This window comes from Theropithecus gelada, chromosome 3 (genome assembly GCF_003255815.1).
Source record: "Theropithecus gelada isolate Dixy chromosome 3, Tgel_1.0, whole genome shotgun sequence".
In the NCBI taxonomy this organism is placed as follows: domain Eukaryota; kingdom Metazoa; phylum Chordata; class Mammalia; order Primates; family Cercopithecidae; genus Theropithecus; species Theropithecus gelada.
Window position 1 is genome coordinate 136,814,045 of NC_037670.1, and position 17,104 is coordinate 136,831,148.

Sequence of the window (17,104 nt, forward strand, 5' to 3'; positions counted from 1 at the left end):
TTTCTAATCATATAGTGTACTCACTTTTGTTTAGCCCTTCCCCTCTGCAAACAAAAGGCAATTATATGATTCCCAGCCTCTTTTCAGCATAATCCAGAATAAGTGAAATTTGAATTAATAGGATTAATTAATTAGGTGGGAAGTTTGAAGACAGTTATTTACGTTTTATGAAATTTCTGCTCCTGTGTGCTTATTTCTTGGAAGCTGATTTCTTTTAGAAGTTTTCATAGTAGAGTCTTCATAAGAACAAAAGAATATAGATAGTTTTAACAGCTAAAAAACCGGTGGAATTGTAATGTGTTTTAAAGGCTTTTTAATAGAGAGGGCAGGCTTCTTTATCTCATATGTCTAAGCTTTCTATCTTTGAATTACAGTTAAAGTTTGAAATGATCCAGTAAGCACCTGTAAAGCATACAGAAAGGAAACGAGGGGATAGTTCACCCTTTCAGAATGCTTTACTGACATAGACTCATAAAAATAATTCAATAATTTAAATCATAGATTATGGAGCTGCAATTGTTTTAGAAATTATGTAATTCTTCTGCATGCTTTTGATTTTATGGATCAATAAAAGAAGACCGAAGAAGAACAGAATCACTTTGTTAAAGTCATGCTGTGAGTTTGGTAGCAGAGCTTGAACTGAAATGCACTTCCTTTGATCTTAGTTCAGTATTCTTTCTCTCCTCACCTCTTTTATATACAGTGCTTGGGACCTAATATATCATGTTGCTGAGAACATTTTCACGTTGAATTATAAAAGCAGGAAGATGTAGAATTAATAAGAAATAAAATCATTAATGTCTATACATATATATATTTTTTTTAGTGTGCAACTTGCTTTGGTGTTTGCTGTTTTATTGCCACAGATGACATTACTGTAAGTAAAAAACCTTTGATTCTATTATCTGTGGTTATTTCTAATTTATCTGTGGTTATTTCTAATTTAAGGTGGTTATCTTACTTCATATTATTATGCATTAGGAACTATACTCAACTCTGGAATGTTTTGAAAACATCTTCACTAAGTCCTATCTCAAAGAGAAAGACACTACTGTTATTTGCAGCACCCCTAATACAGTGCTTCATATCAGCTCGCTTCTTGCATGGACACTACTGCTGACCATATGCCCAATCAATGAAGTGAAGAAAAAGCTTGAGATGTATGTATTTTTAGTTTCATGTTTTATAAAAGCAACATTTAGTGGACATAATTGGTTGTATTCACATAGTAATGACTAACTGTTTTTTAGGCATTTCCATAAACTTCCAAGCCTCCTCTCTTGTGATGATGTAAACATGAGAATAGCTGCTGGTGAATCTTTGGCACTTCTGTTTGAATTGGCCAGAGGAATAGAGAGTGTAAGTATCTAACTGGCAGAGGAGAAAGCTTGTGTCACAAGGCCCATTGTTCCATCATTACCTTGCAATTGAGAATTGGACAATAACTTTGGAACATGGCCAGCTTGAGAACTCAGTGATTTATTTCCCTGCTTCTTGGCAGTGGTGGTATAATACTTTAGAGAGCGGAAACCAGTAGGGGTTGTAGAGCAATGTTTGACTGTGGTTTGTTATACTTAATTTTTGCTGTCTATAGAACTGCAGTTTAGGGATGCTCATGGAGAGAGTTTTTTCTAGTGTAAACTGTATGAAACTGCTTGGATTTCTCAGATACCCGATATATCAAGCTAATGAAGGCACGTGATACTTCATAATTAATATCAAACAAATGAATAAAATAGGTTTGGGATGAGATGGGTTCAGTAACTTCTCTAAGCCAAAGATGGAAATAAACACTGCTCATTAGACAGGACATGTGCTTTGCAGTTACCCATTCACTTGTTCACTCACAGATGTTAGTTACCATGGGTTGGCTCTCGATGGGATTTGAGTTTGTGATAGTTTGATCAGCCGACCCAGTTTGCTTTGTACTTGTTTTTGGTTTAGTGCTTACCATCTTATGTTCCAGGAAATCCTTTAATTTGGGCAAACTGGGTCATTTGGTAGCCCTAGTTTGTCATCTCTATTTTAAGGATTGCTAAGATAAAGGAATGCCTCAAATCTTACCATTGGAAGGGAGAATTTATTCTTAAGATACGTGATTCAGATACTGTGGTGATATTTAGAAATGAGGAGCAGGTTTGACTGCCTTCACACTGAATCTGTGAAGGATCCAATAAGAAAACTAAACATATGGGAAATGGGTAACTAAATAGTAGATATTATTGCCAACCTTGAATTACTTACTAGCTGCTTTTTAATTTAAGGAGAAAGAGTATGTTTTCAGAATGAAACTTTTTTGCATTTAAAGAAGTTATTTAACAGTGAAGAGTCCCAAACAGGATTAATACAGTTCTGCCGTGTATAGTCATTCGCATTCCATTCTAGGCCTGTATTGAAGAACGTTTACAGTCTTAAAATTTTTGTGTGTGAAGTGACTCTCTCCTCCCCTACACTCCTTTTGTTTGAGGGATTACAGTAGGTAGGAATGGAAAGTAAGTTAATGTTGTCAGTAGCTAATAATTCTCCTTATGTGAGAAATTGGACTCAAATTTAGCAATTAATTTAATTTTACTGAGCTAGTTAATACCTTCTTAACCTCAAGGCATGGAAACCAGATGTCCCAATTTTTACACTTACATTCCTCTACTGGCCAGAAATGGCAGTTTCTTTTCATTTTTTTCCTTGGAAATGCATTTTTAAAATGAAGTCATAATGCAGTTTTAATTATACGTGTTGAATTTAAGTTTGTATAAACATTATATGTATAGACACATACATATATATACACACACACGTATTTTTTCTCTAACTTAATAAATTACACAAGATAACCAGGAGAACTCATCCAGACATACTTCATTTGACTTGAATTTTTGTCCAAGGGCAAAAATGAACTGGGTTACAAAATAGAACCTAGTGTTTTTATTTGCCTTTTTTTTTTTTTTTTTTAAATAAGCTTTTTATATGTGGGTGCTGGTTGGGGGATAGTTATAGGGTGTTCAAAAATGAAATCTAGGGTGTTAGTGAAAAACATGGACAGATTTAAAATAGGGTTCATACAGCAAATGAGTTTTGAATTATTCAAGTCCTTTTGCTGACTTACTTTCTGATGTTATTAACTTTGAAATCTAGTGATGTGATGAATTCTGCCCGAGAGACTTAGAAAAAAACTTTCGAAGAGCTAACTTTTAGGTTGGATTTTAATGAATGAGTTAGTTAAATAAAAATAATAAACTGTTCAAAGTTGAAATTAGTAATTATTACTCCTTTGTGAGAGTTCTAGGTTAATGGATGTTTGCCATATAACCAATTAGATAATAGTAGACTCTGGAGCTGTTCTGCCTACCTTCAGATCTCTTTCTCTCTTACTAGTTGGATAATATTGGGCAACTTCTCTATGCCTCAGTGTCCTTATCATTAAATGGAGAAATTATTAGTTACAACCTCATAGAGTTGTTGAGGACACATGATAGGTACAGTGTAAGTGGTAGCTGTTACTTGGAATGTTGGTTGAATTGAGTATTGCGTTTGGCAGTAGTCTGCTAGTGGCCTTTTAGGAACTCTAGAGTAACAATATAAGAGAGACATTATTTGGTGGGCAGAATTAAGATCTTGGGAGCCATTGCTGGTGCAATCCCAACTTGGGAAAATTTAACAAAATCTAGTTAGACCTTTTCCAAGTCTCACCCATTCCATTCCCCAGCTGAGCGGACAGGGGAAGTGCTATATCATAGAGAGAAAAAAAGATAATAAAAGACCAAATATACTCCTGGGAAGTAAAATCTGAAATCACCTAGATTTTATACTTTGGAAGCAGCAACTTAGCATTCTTCTTGTTTTTTTCCCTTGTTTGTATAATAACTGACCCTGTGTAAAAATATCTCCATACCTTGACAAAGATATTCTGCCTTGGTGAGTAGGAATTGAAATAAATAAGTCTTTTTAAAGACAGGGTCTCTCTGTGTTGTCCAGGCCAGAGTGCAGTGGCAGGATCATACCTCACTGCAGCCTCAGACTTCTGGCCTCAAGCAATCCTCCCTCCTCCTTCCAAAGTGTTGGGATTATAGATATAGAGCCACGGTCTGGCCTCAAGTTTTATTTTAATATTAGGCTTTTGTATGATTTTTATTTCTTAATACTTAGCTATCCAAGACCCAGCTTATTTTGTTTATAATGAGTGTTCCAGTGACTTCTGTATAGAAATAATAGTTTGGGGAATGGTTAGTTTTTGTGACCTTAAGCATCTCACCCTGTCTGCCTAAACTTTTCCAGAAATTTTCTTTGGTTTCATTTCATCCTAATTCCATTCAGCTTTTGAAACCATTTAATTGGTAACTTATTTTGCTTTGAAATAATTATCTTCAGCTGACCAGTTTGTTGTATTTATATTGTGTTAGATTCAAACAGGCTATTTATAACAGTAAGATCTATAACGTAATGGATGTTTATCTCCTGTGTTTTATATATTTCTAATAGTTCCTTATGATAAACCTATGAGATGTGGGTGGTGACAACTGTTACATAAGAGGAGCCTGAGACAGATTGCTAATGTAGTTCTGTCAGGTTGTGTAGATCTACGCGGCGGATGCTTGTGATTCAAACCTAGATGTTCGGACTGCAAAACCTGTGTCTTACGTATAATATTAAAGTGCCTCATATACTTGTGATTGCTACACAAATTTTTTAAAAAATGTGAGTTCTATGTGCCTCCAAATCTAGAATATTGATGTAATAGTTAATGCTTCAGAATTTATTGGGGAATTTATTTTTATGTCTTTTTAATGCTTACAACCATTGTTGGAGAGGGTGGATATTATCTTTTTTTCAGATGATAAGATAGATTTATAATTTATAAAACTTGGTGTGGAGAGTAGTAGATTTGAGATTCTAATCTAGGATTTTTGACCCTGTTGTGTAGTAATGACTGCTATTTTCTTTTTATTATTGATAAGAGTATATTAAGATAATTTATTTATTTCTCTGGGAGCTCATTTTTTATTTGCCCCAGAGTGGTACAGCTCTATTATATAATTATCCTAAACTCCAATTAATAGGCTTTTGAAAGCTGTTTATGGCCTGTTCTTAGTTACATGTTACATTTTATTTCTTTCCTTCCTTTTTTTTCTTTTTAATGCCCAAGTACTCTCTAGAGCCTTTTTTCTAAAATACTTAGCATTTAATTTTTCAAGTTTTAATAGGATATTGAACTTGGTGATTCACAAACTAAACTTGATTGGGTTTTATCCATTGCTAAGATTATATTACGGTGGAGTTTTTCAGCCGCAGCATGCACTATTGATATTTTGGGCTGGATTATATTTTGTTGTTGTAGGGATGGGGGCTGTCTTGTGCATTGAAAGATATTTTGCAGCATCCTTGGCCTCTCCCCACTAGGTGCCGATAGCACCCCTCTCTCCTAGTTGTGACAACCAAAAATGTCTCAGAGGTAGTCAAATGTCCAGTGGGAAGTAAGAACATCCCCAGTTGATAATCACTGGCAGTGATTCTCACTTCTTAGAACAAATTAAAATAATGTATAGAATTTTCTTAAATTTTGATTTATTCTATACAAATTTAAAAACCCTTTACATATACAGTTATACACACATATATATATTTAGAATACTGTAAAAGAACAAGTAGCCAATAAAATGAGTAGGAGACTGCTAGTCCCTGACATGTACTTGTTTTTTATAAATAAAATTATTCCCATCTTTTTATGATGCAAGTTGATTCTTTGGAATTTAAACACAGTTTGGTCTATTTTAATACCTACTTTGCATCTTATTAGTGAGTATTGTCTCTAACTTAGATACAGGAGATTGATTGGAACATTAGAGGAAAACATTTGTTGGAATAGTTAAGAATATGTAATTGGAAATATGACAAGAAGATATTTATGTACTTAAAAGCTAGAGTATCTGTCACATTAATTTCGAGCTTATTTTTCACCAGTGTAATAATCCTTTTCATTTTAGACATTAAAAGAAACCAAGAAGGTCCAGAAGAGCTGTTATTTTAATTGAATAAGTTAAATGATTCTTTTTTCTTTTTTTTTTTTTTGAGACGGAGTCTCGCTCTGTCACCCAGGCTGGAGTGCAGTGGCGCGATCTCGGCTCACTGCAAGCTCCACCTCCTGGGTTCACGCCATTCTCCCGCCTCAGCCTCCGAGTAGCTGGGACTACAGGCGCCCGCCACCACGCCCGGCTAGTTTTTTGTATTTTTAGTAGAGACGGGGTTTCACCATGTTAGCCAGGATGGTCTCGATCTCCTGACCTCGTGATCCACCCGCCTCGGCCTCCCAAAGTGCTGGGATTACAGGCTTGAGCCACCGCGCCCGGCCTAAGTTAAATGATTCTTAACCTCTAATGCAATAAATGTTAAACATGTATGAATAAACTAGAACTGGAGATTGCCCATCTCCTGGGTTCTTAGTAAGAAGTATCTGTTCTAGTTTTGATCAGCTAAATAAGTTTGACTCATTTTTTAGATTTTAGTGTGGTTGTAAAATGGAGTTAGGGAATAAAAACACCACAAATAAAAGAGACTTCTTAAATGCATAGCCACGTTAACTATGACAAGGAAGCCCGTAATCTGCTTAAGGTCACAGCAAATTTCAATACATTTTGCAGCTGTGCCCCAGAAAGGGATTAAAACTTGTTCTTGCCTTAAATAATTTAATCACCTGAATTATGTGCTTTATTGCTTATTTGCAGTATGGCAGTAAATTAGAAAGTAGGTGCTTTAAAAGCACTACTAGTAGCTTTATGCCTTTGGCATAAGAATAATTGGAATTCTGTGAATGTTTGGTTTGGGGATTGGGAAGCCAAGAGGGGAAGCTATATTGGTATATCTGTCTCTCACTGAATTTCGAAATCCCAGTAATGTCTCATATATGGTGGGAACACGAGAAGTATTTGTTGGATGCATGAACTTGGAAGGGAAATGTTAATTGTTTTGCTGCAGTACATCATCTCGTAGTCAGCATTTTTGGGTTCGATTATTTCATGAAAATATGTGTTTATGTGTGCCTAGTCCCTAAACACCATGAAGATTTACATTGCCCTATGCAACTGGATATTTTCCAAAGGTAGACTGTTCTTTGTTAGCTCTATATGAGGTCAGAAAAGAAAAACAATAAAGGAAACAAAATTGCTTTTCTTGACCAGGACTTTTTTTATGAAGACATGGAGTCCTTGACGCAAGTGCTTAGGGCCTTGGCAACAGATGGAAATAAACATCGGGCCAAAGTGGACAAGAGAAAACAGCGGTCAGTTTTCAGAGATGTCCTGAGGGCAGTGGAGGTAGGCTTGTTAAATGCTGTAATAGCTTCTCGTTTTGAATTGGATTGTGTCAGGCTACTAAACTTGACAATTGGGCCATTTTGTTGATTGAATTTCACCTTTGAAAATAATATCTCATTTTACAGCCTAGCAGGTGTTTAACAATATAAGTGAAGACTTTTGTTTTTTTCAAAGGAAAATTAATGCTGATGTATAAAGATACTTTATTTTAGTTTTTTTCTTTTAAATCAAAAGACTCATAGTGATAGAAATGTATTTGACCTTGGTGTATTTGTCATTTAAACAGTGGTGCTTAGCATATACATTCTTAGTGTACAGTGTTTTTTGTGAATTTAGTAAGTTATTGCCTACCCCTTAGACTCCAACCCAGCTTCATTGTCTTTTATTTGTTTGTTTATTTATTTATTTGAGATGGCGTCTCGCTCTGTTGCCCAGGCTAGAGTGCAGTGGCACGATCTCGGCTCACTGCAACCTCCGCCTCCCAGGTTCAAGTAATTCTTTGCCTCAGCCTTCTGAGTAGCTGGGATTACAGGTGCCCACCACCACGCCCGACTAGTTTTTTGTATTTTTAGTAGACATGGGGTTTCACCATCTTGGCCAGGCTGGTCTTGAACTCCTGACCTCGTGATCCACCCGCTTCAGCCTTCCTAAGTGCTGGGATTACAGGTGTGAGCCACCGTGCCAGAGCTCTTCATGATCTTTCTAGGAAAGCTGGAGGCTAAAAACTGAAATAACAAAACCCAGCATTTTAACAAGGCCACTTAAAATCATTATCTGATGCTTGAATTTCTTCTATAATTCTCAAACCTGTTTCAATCTATATGGCAAATAAATTGGTTTAGAATGCATGGCTAAAATGAACTATAGGACAAAAGATAGTCTCACTGGAGAAAACTGAAAACTTTAATAATTGTTTTTGGTAACCCAGGTAAATATTTTTTGTATTTAAAGGGTGTGTTTCTTAAGATTATTGCTATCTGATACAGCAGTTATTTTAAGAATATCTTTAAAATGTCATTCAACTTGATGTGTGTATGAAAATTTAAAATGAGAATTTAAACTGGAGATAGTGAGACCCCACACCAGATCCAGTTTTAATATGTTCCAAGGAATTCTTATATGTATCCTACTTTCTTAATTTTAATCTATTTTTAAAAAAGTAAAATCTAGGATACAAATTAGATCCTTTGGCATTTAAATACTTTGGTTAATGCTGACTTACCACATTATAGTAGTATTTTGTATTTACTCTGGATATTATAGTCTAAAAAACAAAAAACCTAACTAGAGCAAGTATCCATATTAAGAATTAAAATTAGTCTTATAATTAGTGTGGCAGTATCTCTAAAGTAAGCCATTTTCTTTAAGTAACTATAAACTATTCCTATATTTAGATTTGTTTTTGAGATACTATAGTCTTCAAAAACATGATGACATGTCCTAGATTTTCTGGATGGACCTGATTTCAAGTTTTCTGCCCTGATGCGTCACCTTTAAGTAGTAGATTGTAAGGGTCTCTACTGGCCGTCAAACTGGGCCAGCCATAGCACTCAGTACTGATTATTCAGAGGAAGACACAAGTGACATTTCAGCCTACACCAGTATTAACAGCCCGTAGTTGCGTATTCCTCAGACACTATTAAATGGAAGCCATTCCTATGCCATAGTGATCTACCTGCCCACCTTCTTTTCTTCATCTCAGGATCTCTCTTGTCCCTCCAGCCTCTGCTTCAATGCACCTGCCTGAGAAAGTCCTGTCCTCAGGACCTTGCTAAGGGTTGTTTCTCTTTTTCTTTCCACTGGAACCTAACTTTTTCTGGAGTACCCAGCTTCTCAGATGGGTCTTTTAAATGAAGGTTGCTCAACTGCCACAAAGGAGATGTAAACATCTTAGGTGTTGTAGTGGCTGCCGCACCATTTCTTTTCATTTAAAACCTTTCTTGAGGCTCATGCATTCCTTAAATCAGTGAGCACTTAATATTTTAGGTGTTTTGCCATAGTTTTCTTACTTCATTTCATTATACCTCTTAAGCAATAGAATTGTCTCCTTTTAAAGGAGAAATGGGGACCAAAGGAATAGAGAATAGTTAAGTAGCAGAGCTGAAATTTGAACCCACTGTTCTGTGCTCTTTGAGCATGGCCCAATCCTGTATACAGATAGGTCAAGTGAGAGAGTAACCGGTTTCACTTAGGTCTGTCGATTAGGTCCTTGGTGACCTTTATAAGAGCAGCTTCAGTGGACTGATGAGGGAAAAGCCAGATTGAAGTGGATTGAAAAGTGAGAAGTGATTAAGTGAAGATGGTATGCCTTGACTATTTTAAAAACCTTGGCTGTAATGGGAAGGGGAAGAGAGTTGATAGTTGGAATGTAGTGGCGGATTGCGGGAAGGTTTGTTGTTTTGTTTTGTTCTAGATAATAGAGACAATTTATGGAGAAGGAACCAGTGGAGAAAGGAGCATCTGAAAATGTAGTCTGTTTCTTAGTATCCATGAGGCATTGGTGCCAGGATCCCCCTCAGATACCAAAATTTGAGTATTCAAGTCCCTGACATAAAATGGCATAGTATTTGCATATAACCTATGCACGTATACTTTAAATCATCTGTAGATTACTTATAATACTTAATACAATGTAGGTGCTATGTAAATAGTTGTTATACTTTATTGTTTAGGGAATAGTGAAAAGAAAGAATAGTCTGTACGTGTTCAGTGTAGTTGCAATTTTTTTCTGAATATTTTCAATCCATGGTTGGTTGAATCCATGATGCAGAACCAACCAGATATGGAAGACTGACTATAGATGTAAAAGATTGGGATTAACCTTGAATTGTGGAGGGACAGAAGTCTATCTGTTACCACCGGGAGAGACGATAATAGGTAAGGATGCTGATGACTTTATAGAGGGTTGGTGGGAAATAGTTCTTTCCTGATGTCTTACTGTTTTCTGAAATAAACAAGGTTAAAATAAGATAACTCTGCTGTTATTTATTTTTGAGCTGCTGTTACGCACCAGATTGTCACTGTGTTTGCCTCACATGCGTGTCCTCTTTTACACCTGTAATAACCCTCATGCAGTGTAGGTAAAGATGGCCCCATTTTACGTGCAAAGGAACAGACTCAACAAGGTTAAGTTACTTGATGAAATCACAAGCCCGCAAATTTGCCTGTCTGTGTTGTCTAGAGTTGACGGTCTTTTCTATTACATTATATACTTTGTCTGCTGAGTGAGAAGGGGCTGAGGTAGATGTCTGGAAGGCAGGTGGAGTGGTTTTGTCCTTCAAGTTCCGTCTCCTTTCTCCTCTCCCTGTGGCAGTCAGCTTCTTCCTTCTTGGTTGCTCTGACATATTCATGATTTACCGAAGAATTAAGTAACCAGTTTTCTTCTTAACAAGTTCTACCACTATTCCAGCTGACTTTTCTTTATCCATCTAACTTTTATTTCCGTGTCATTTGGGCTGCACTCCCGTGGTTATACCTTTGAAATGGTCTTCTGACAGAATTGTTCCATTACTAAATCTTAGGTTCTAGTGTTACCTCTTATTTTCTTATAAACCTAGCCTGAAACCTCTTGGAGCCCTCTGGTTGCTGGACCTTCCCTTTTTGCTTGGTCAGTTAACCCTATTTACCCTCACTTTCTTCCCTGGATCCCTGCTGATCATTTCACCACCCCCTGTTTGTGGTGCCATTGTGTTTTCCTGACTGTTTGCAACTTTCTTCCCTCTCCCATCCTAGGCCATTAAAAACACCTGACCTTTTCTTAAGTTTGTTGAGACATGTTGAAATTTAAAGATGTTCTCAACAATGTGGTTTTGTGCCTTAATAGTTATTGAAACTCAGTTGAGCCTTCAAATTGATCAAAACTAGACCAATTCTGTACCCTTACATACAGGATAGCAATAGTTTGTCTACATCCCAGGTATGACAGTATCAGTTTAAGCCATATTGTTAATTTATCTCAGCATGTATATGACTGTTTAGAAATTGTGTTTACATAAGATCCCTTTGGGCCATTTTAGTGCCTGTGGTAATTTTGGTTCTTCCATTGGTTAGGAACGGGATTTTCCAACAGAAACCATTAAATTTGGTCCTGAACGCATGTATATTGATTGCTGGGTAAAAAAGCACACCTATGACACCTTTAAGGAGGTTCTTGGATCAGGGATGCAGTACCACTTACAGGTAAGTATCATCCTTTCTACGTATTTGCTTTTAAAGTAGGGAGCAGTCTTGAATGTAGCTCACTTAATTGGCTTTTGAAATGAATTAGGTATCCAGAGTGCTTCCATGTGTTAGAAAACAGTAAACTTATTTTTGAAAGTAGACTTGAATAAATCTGAAGCTGTTCCTTTTTTTTTCTCTTTGTATTGTTGAAGTTGGGTGGACTGTTACCGATGTCCGTATGAAAGCAAATAGCTTGACATAGCTTTCTCAGATTCAAGGCATTGAAAACAATTTGCTCTCATATTGAGAAACAGAAAATAAGTGATCTAAGTTTATATCTGTAGGTTCCACATAACTTCTGTTAATCAGTCACTCTATCTGGTGAAAAAGAGCTATAATGTTTAATACTGAGCTGTACCACCTTTTTCTTTCACATAAGTCAAATGAATTCCTTCGAAATGTATTTGAACTTGGACCCCCAGTGATGCTTGATGCTGCAACACTTAAAACGATGAAAATTTCTCGTTTTGAAAGGGTAGGTTTTGTTTTTATTTTTAATAAAACTAAATGCGCCAAAACTTTGATTCTGTCTGGTTTCACGAAGTTAGCTGTGTCTACCTATACTTGGGAGTTTCAGTTTCTCATGATGTTTCATATAGAACAGCTGTACTAAAGATATAGAAAGCATGTAGAGTGGGGGGGCATATATATATACACACACACACGTATATATATATATACACACACACATAATACACTTGGATATGTACACACACATATATATATATATATGTCAGCCTGGGTGACAGGAGTGAGACCTTGTCTCAGAAGGAAAATGGAGAAAATAATATTGCAGCTTGTTTGCCCGTGAGGTATATTTCTTTCATTTTATGAAACATATTTTGACAACACATTAAAATGTAATATGTACGTATATATTTTACATATAATCCTATCTTAATATAGGAATGATGTTCATATTTTGTTTCTTTTTATTCTATGGAGTTTTTATGTTTAAGAATAAGGATTTACATAGTCCTTTTGTATCAGATAATAGCCTACTAAGTGAAGTACCAGACTCATTTTACAAATGAGGAAACTTAAGAGGGTTTGTAGCATTAAATAGTAATTAGTGTGTTTTTTTTTTTTTTTTTTTTTTTTTAGACAGAATCTTGCTTTGTCGTAATCTCAGCTCACTGCAACCTCTGCCTCCTATGTTCAAGCGATTCTCCTGCCTCAGCCTCCTGAATAGCTGGGATTACAGGTGTGCACTACCACACCCAGCTAATTTTTGTATTTTTAGTAGAGACGGGATTTTGCCCTGTTGGCCAAGCTAGTCTCGAACTCCTGACCTCAGGTGATCCACCCACCTTGGCCTCCCAAAGTGCTGGGATTACAGGCATGAGCCACCATGACGAGCCTACATTTCAGAAATCCTTAATTTATGTATATTATTTTGTGTTGAGATGAAATTCACATAACAGACTATTTTAAAGTATACAGTTCAGTGGTACTTATTACATTCATGATGTTGTGCAACTCTAGTTCCAAAACATTATCACCTCAAAAGAAAACCCTCTCTTTCGCAGTCGTTTCCCTTCTGCTACCCGCCGCCACTGGCAACCACTAGTCTGCTCTCTGTCTCTGTGGATTTACTTTTTCTGGAGATTTCATATAAATGGAATTGTATAGCATGCAACCTTTCGTGTCTGACTTTTTTCATTTATCGTAATGCTTTGGAAGTTCATGTTGTAGCATGAATCAGAGAGCTTTATTTTTTGTGGCAGAATAATATTCCATTGTATGGATATATATCACATTTTGTTTATCCATTGTAACAGTTGATGGACATTTGGGCTGTTTGCATCTTTTGGCCATTGTGAATAGTGTTGCTCTGAACATTCACATACAAAAATTTTTTTTGAAAGGCTCTCTGCAATTTTGGGAGGTATTACCTAGGAGTGGAATTGTGCTGGGTCAGATGATAGTTTTACATTTAACTTTCTCAGAAACCACCAAACTCTTTTCCATAGCTGCTGCACCAGTTTACATTCCCATCAGCAGTGTAGAAAGGTTCCAGTTTCTCCATATCCTCACTAATAATTATTTTAATTATAGCCATTCTGGTGGGTATGAAGTGTTTAATTACATTTTATAGAACATAGTTGTTTCTTGTATGGCATTTTAAGTTTTGTAAGAAACATTAATATTTTTACATACTTTTCTCTTTTGAATAATTTTTTTTGAAGAAATCCCCTGCATAATGTATTGCCAGATTACCTTCCAAAGTTACTCTGATATTGGAGACAATATTTAAATTGCCTCTAGCAATGAATGAAGGCATGTAGTTGTTACACAAAGATTTGACACCTTCAAGTTTTATAATTTAAAAAATTTAATTAGTATTAAAATGGCACCCCATCACTTTTTTCCTTGTTGTTTTAATTGACAGCCAAGTAAGACTGTTTTCCACATTAGTCATGATTTGTCTTTTCTTGGATGAAACTAAATGTTGATGTCCTTTTTTCACTGTTGTTTTTTGAAATTGTCTTATTTTCTTGGTGTTTTGCAAGTTGATTAGTGCTTTTCTGAATATGGAATAGCCATTAACTCTTTTTTTTTTTACTTCTTCTTTTTTTGAGACGGACTCTAGTTCTGTCGCCCAGGCTGGAGTGCAGTGGTGTGATCTCGGCTCACTGCCACCTTTGCCTCCCGGGTTCAAACGATTCTCCTGCCTCAGTTTTCTGAGTAGCTGGGACTACAGGCATGTGCCACCACGCCCGGCTAATTTTTTGTATTTTTAGTAGAAACGGGGATTCACCACGTTAGCCAGGATGGTCTTGATCTCCTGACCTCGTGATCCACCCACCTTGGCCTCCCAGAGTGCTGGGATTACAGGTGTGAGCCACCTCACCTGGCCCCCATTAACTCTTTGTTTTTCTCCTTCATTCTTTGTGTGTATTTTATAAACATTTAAAGGTTTATAGGTTCAAATTAGTTCATTTCTTTTCTTTGTGACTTTTACCCTTTTTCAGTTTTATAAGAGTATCTTAAGTCTTACTGATGCATGTTTTTCCTTTTCTTCATTTCAGCATTTATATAACTCTGCAGCCTTCAAAGCTCGAACCAAAGCTAGAAGCAAATGTCGAGATAAGAGAGCAGATGTTGGAGAATTCTTCTAGATTTTCAGAACTTGAAGACTATTTTCTAATTTCTATTTTTTTTCTATTTCAATGTATTTAAACTCTAGAGACGGTTTTTATCTTGGATTAACTTAGATAACTTTTGTAGTAGGAGTTATATTGCTTATAATTTAATGTACAGTATTGAAACTGGTGAGTTCTGATTATTAAATATTCTCTGTAAATCAGTAAACATGTATAAAGTGTTTGTAATGTCATAATTGGTCATAATTTATTTACGAAGGCAGCAAAAAACTTTGATTTCATGATGGGGAAAACTATTAGCCAAAGTTTAATTTCTTACACTGTGGTTGTCAAAAATACTGATTTGCTATAATGATATATACATACAAGATATTTAACTTAATATCTTAGACAAGAGTTCTGGATACAATTTTGGGATCTAGTTCCCTGGAAAAGCTGCTGTATTTTTAATTTTTAATGGAATGTAGCTTTTAAAATCCTGTCACTGGCATCAACAAAAGAAATTATGCCATGAGACCTTACAGTTGTACTTAAAAGCCATTCAGTTCAGCTATTGGGAGTTCATGATGAATTAGCATATGCCAGAAAGGTTGCTAACCTTAATGTCTGAGAGCAGTAACACTGATTTTATCTGCTGTATGAGACTTTGTGCATTTCACTTTGAAATAAAGATTTTTTTCACACCGAAAGTGCGTCTCTTCTAATAGAAGAAACATTATTTATGGCTTTGAGGTACAGAGTCCAAAATGACTAGGCCAGGTGGGCAGGGAGACAAAACTTTATGTATATATTTGCAAACATTAAAGTAGATGAAAAGGATGTAACAATACATAATTGGGATTAAGGTTTCTGACTTTCGAGAATATTGCTGCTTGGCAGCGTGCAGTGGCTCATGCCTGTCATCAGCACTCGGAGGCTGAGGTGGGAGGATGGCATGAGCCCAGTTTGAGACCAGCCTGGGCAACAGCGAGACCCTGTCTCTACCAGAAATTTTAAAAAAATGAGTGTGGTGGTGTGTGCCTGTACTCTTTATCTACTTGGGTGCTGAGGCAAGAGGGTAACTTGAGCCCAGGAGGTCAAAGCTGCAGTGAGCCGCGATTATGCCACTGCGCTCCAGCCCGGGTGACAAGAGTGAGGCCTTGTCTGAAAAGCACAACAGTAAAAAGAATATTGCTGCTTGTTTGCCCATGAGGTATATTTATTTCATTTTGTGAAAAGCGTTTTGACAGCACATTCACATTTAATAAACTTTAGATTAAAATACATAGTGCAAGCAACGTGCCATTTCAAATCCATAGACTTGTTTCTTTGATATTCTTGGTGTAGGTCACAGTGAGGAATAGGGAAGCATATACACTGTAGGGAGAAGTATCAAAATCATTTAAGGTCTTTTTTCCAAACTAGTGTTCCTCTCCAACATCCAACAACTCTTGGAAGTCTGGTGCTCCCTCTAGGTGAAAATCATTTGCTGTCGTATGGAGTCACTGTTGCTGAGTTCCATCCCCCAGTTACAGTACAGTGGAAAACAGGTTTAGAATCTAGAACTTGTTTGTATGTTGTCACTTGTTATATTCCAAGTAGGTTAGAACCATGGAAAAGAGATTGCAAATGGTATAGTTTCTTCTAAATATTCAATTGCATATATGTATGTATATGTAATTATAAATAAAAATGAATTTTTATTGAACTGTTACATGAACATAGGTTTTTGTTGGTTTTTGAGACAAGAGTCTTGCTCTGTTGCCTAGGCTGCAGTGCGGTAGCGCAATCTTTGCTCACTGTAACCTCTGCCTCCTGAGTTGCTGGGATTACAGGTGTATTCCCCCACACCTGGCTAATTTATATTTTTAGTCGTGATAGGGTTTCACCATGTTGGCCAGGCTGGTCTCAAACTCCTGACCTCAAGTGATCCACCTGTCTTGGTCTCCCAAAGTGTTGGGATTACAGGCATGAGCCACTGTACCCAGCCTGAACATAGTTTAATGGTACTTCAAGGCTAATACGGAAAGCCCCTTGCGCCATCCTTTCCCATTCCTCAGTCCCATCCTGGGAGATACTCAGCCTTCAGTTTTTTCTGACTCGGTTTTTTCAGCCTTCAGTTTTTGGTTTTAGTTTTCTAAATAATATGATTATACAGCCATTTATTTTTTAGGCATTTGTCAACTTACTATTAAGACAGGTGAAAATTTCTTTTATCCTTTCACATCCTTCTAATATTTTGATTAGATCATGTACTTGTTTGCATAACTGTGATCATACTTGTATGTTCACTCATAACTAGTTTAATGTGCTTACATTTTCATTCTCATACAACATTTTGTCTTGGAGTTGTCTTATTTTTTGGCTTTTTATGCATATCATTGATTCTTCCCAAACAGTCCCAAATAAATTTGTTACAACTTTTCTTGATTCTGTACTTGTTTCAATCTAGACTAATTTCTCTCATCCAGTTGTACAGCAGTTTTCCGGAGA

The 17,104-nt window shown here is 36.4% G+C and overlaps 1 protein-coding gene across 2 annotated transcripts in view; it reads left to right on the forward strand.

Annotated features, from left to right (window-relative positions):
* Nucleotides 1-16,316, forward strand: part of IFRD1 (interferon related developmental regulator 1) — a 55,111-nt gene extending 38,795 nt beyond the window's left edge. Inside the window, exons 6-12 of one of the 2 annotated variants that reach the window (XM_025379472.1) lie at nt 827-877; nt 982-1,160; nt 1,251-1,359; nt 7,170-7,304; nt 11,355-11,483; nt 11,905-12,000; nt 14,558-16,316. In XM_025379472.1, the coding sequence (XP_025235257.1) occupies nt 827-877; nt 982-1,160; nt 1,251-1,359; nt 7,170-7,304; nt 11,355-11,483; nt 11,905-12,000; nt 14,558-14,647 (789 nt within the window). In that variant the 3' untranslated portion in view covers nt 14,648-16,316. The remainder of the gene's footprint in view (nt 1-826; nt 878-981; nt 1,161-1,250; nt 1,360-7,169; nt 7,305-11,354; nt 11,484-11,904; nt 12,001-14,557) is intronic. The other variant, XM_025379471.1, reaches the window with a different exon arrangement.
* Nucleotides 16,317-17,104: the final 788 nt, after the last annotated feature.